The 805-nt window shown below is 60.1% G+C and overlaps 1 protein-coding gene across 1 annotated transcript in view; it reads right to left on the bottom strand.

Annotated features, from left to right (window-relative positions):
* Window positions 1–801, bottom strand: part of NKIRAS2 (NFKB inhibitor interacting Ras-like 2) — a gene marked incomplete at its 5' end in the record, with an annotated part of 999 nt that extends 198 nt beyond the window's left edge. The window contains 2 exons of the mRNA XM_010143412.1: window positions 5–164; window positions 574–801. Of these exons, the coding sequence (XP_010141714.1) occupies window positions 5–164; window positions 574–801 (388 nt within the window). The remainder of the gene's footprint in view (window positions 1–4; window positions 165–573) is intronic.
* Window positions 802–805: the final 4 nt, after the last annotated feature.

Raw genomic sequence — 805 nt, 5'->3', positions numbered from 1 at the left:
TTACTGGCCAGGTAGAGGAAGGGCTCGATCAGCGTGCGCCGATCAGCCACCGACACCTCCCATAGCTTCACCTTCTCGCCCTTGGCCCAGTGCTGGGCTGCATCGTGGTCCACCCGGCGCTGCTCCTGCAGGTCACACTTGTTGCCCAAAACCACGATGGTGACCTGTTCAAAAGAGGGCAGGAAGATGCCCTGAAGGCACCAACCGTGGAGCTGGACGGTGCTGCTGGGCTCTGCCCTGGAGACCCTGGGTGGCAGTCCCAGTCCTGCAGTTCATTCCTCCTCCGTACTAAGACTGTTTAAAACACCACATTGCCCCGATTTCCCAGCGCTCCCTTCTGGCAGCTCCCCCTCCTGTTCGGTCTGTGCGCCTCAAAGTGGCCCTGCAGTGAAAGGGCCCGTTGAGCACTTGTGCACCCAGGAAACATCCCAGGACAACATCGTGTTTCCGTGTCTTACAGAACAGGGACCCTCGTCACCATCCTGTGACAAGCCAGAGGAAAGGGGAATCTCTGGCCACGAACTCCAAGTGGATCAGATCCCACCCTGCAGCCCCTTTCCCCTGGGTACTCACCTCTTTCTTGTCTTTGGACTTGTCGATCTCCTTCTTGAGGAGCTCCACCCGCTTGAAGGACTCCTTGCTGTCGGTGCTGTAGACCAGCACGTAGCCGTCGGTGCAGGAGAAGCAGTGCTTGGGCAGCTCCAGGCCGTCCCGCAGGCCCCGCGTGTCGTAGAAGCGCACCTGCTCACGCACCCCCCGGTCGGTCTCGATGGAGCCCACGTAGATGTCCTCCTGGGTCTCGATC

The sequence above is a fragment of the Buceros rhinoceros genome, unplaced genomic scaffold, assembly GCF_000710305.1.
Source record: "Buceros rhinoceros silvestris isolate BGI_N320 unplaced genomic scaffold, ASM71030v1 scaffold28379, whole genome shotgun sequence".
Classification (NCBI taxonomy): domain Eukaryota; kingdom Metazoa; phylum Chordata; class Aves; order Bucerotiformes; family Bucerotidae; genus Buceros; species Buceros rhinoceros.
Note: the sequence above shows the minus strand (reverse complement) of the source record. Positions and strands in the feature narration are given on the sequence as shown.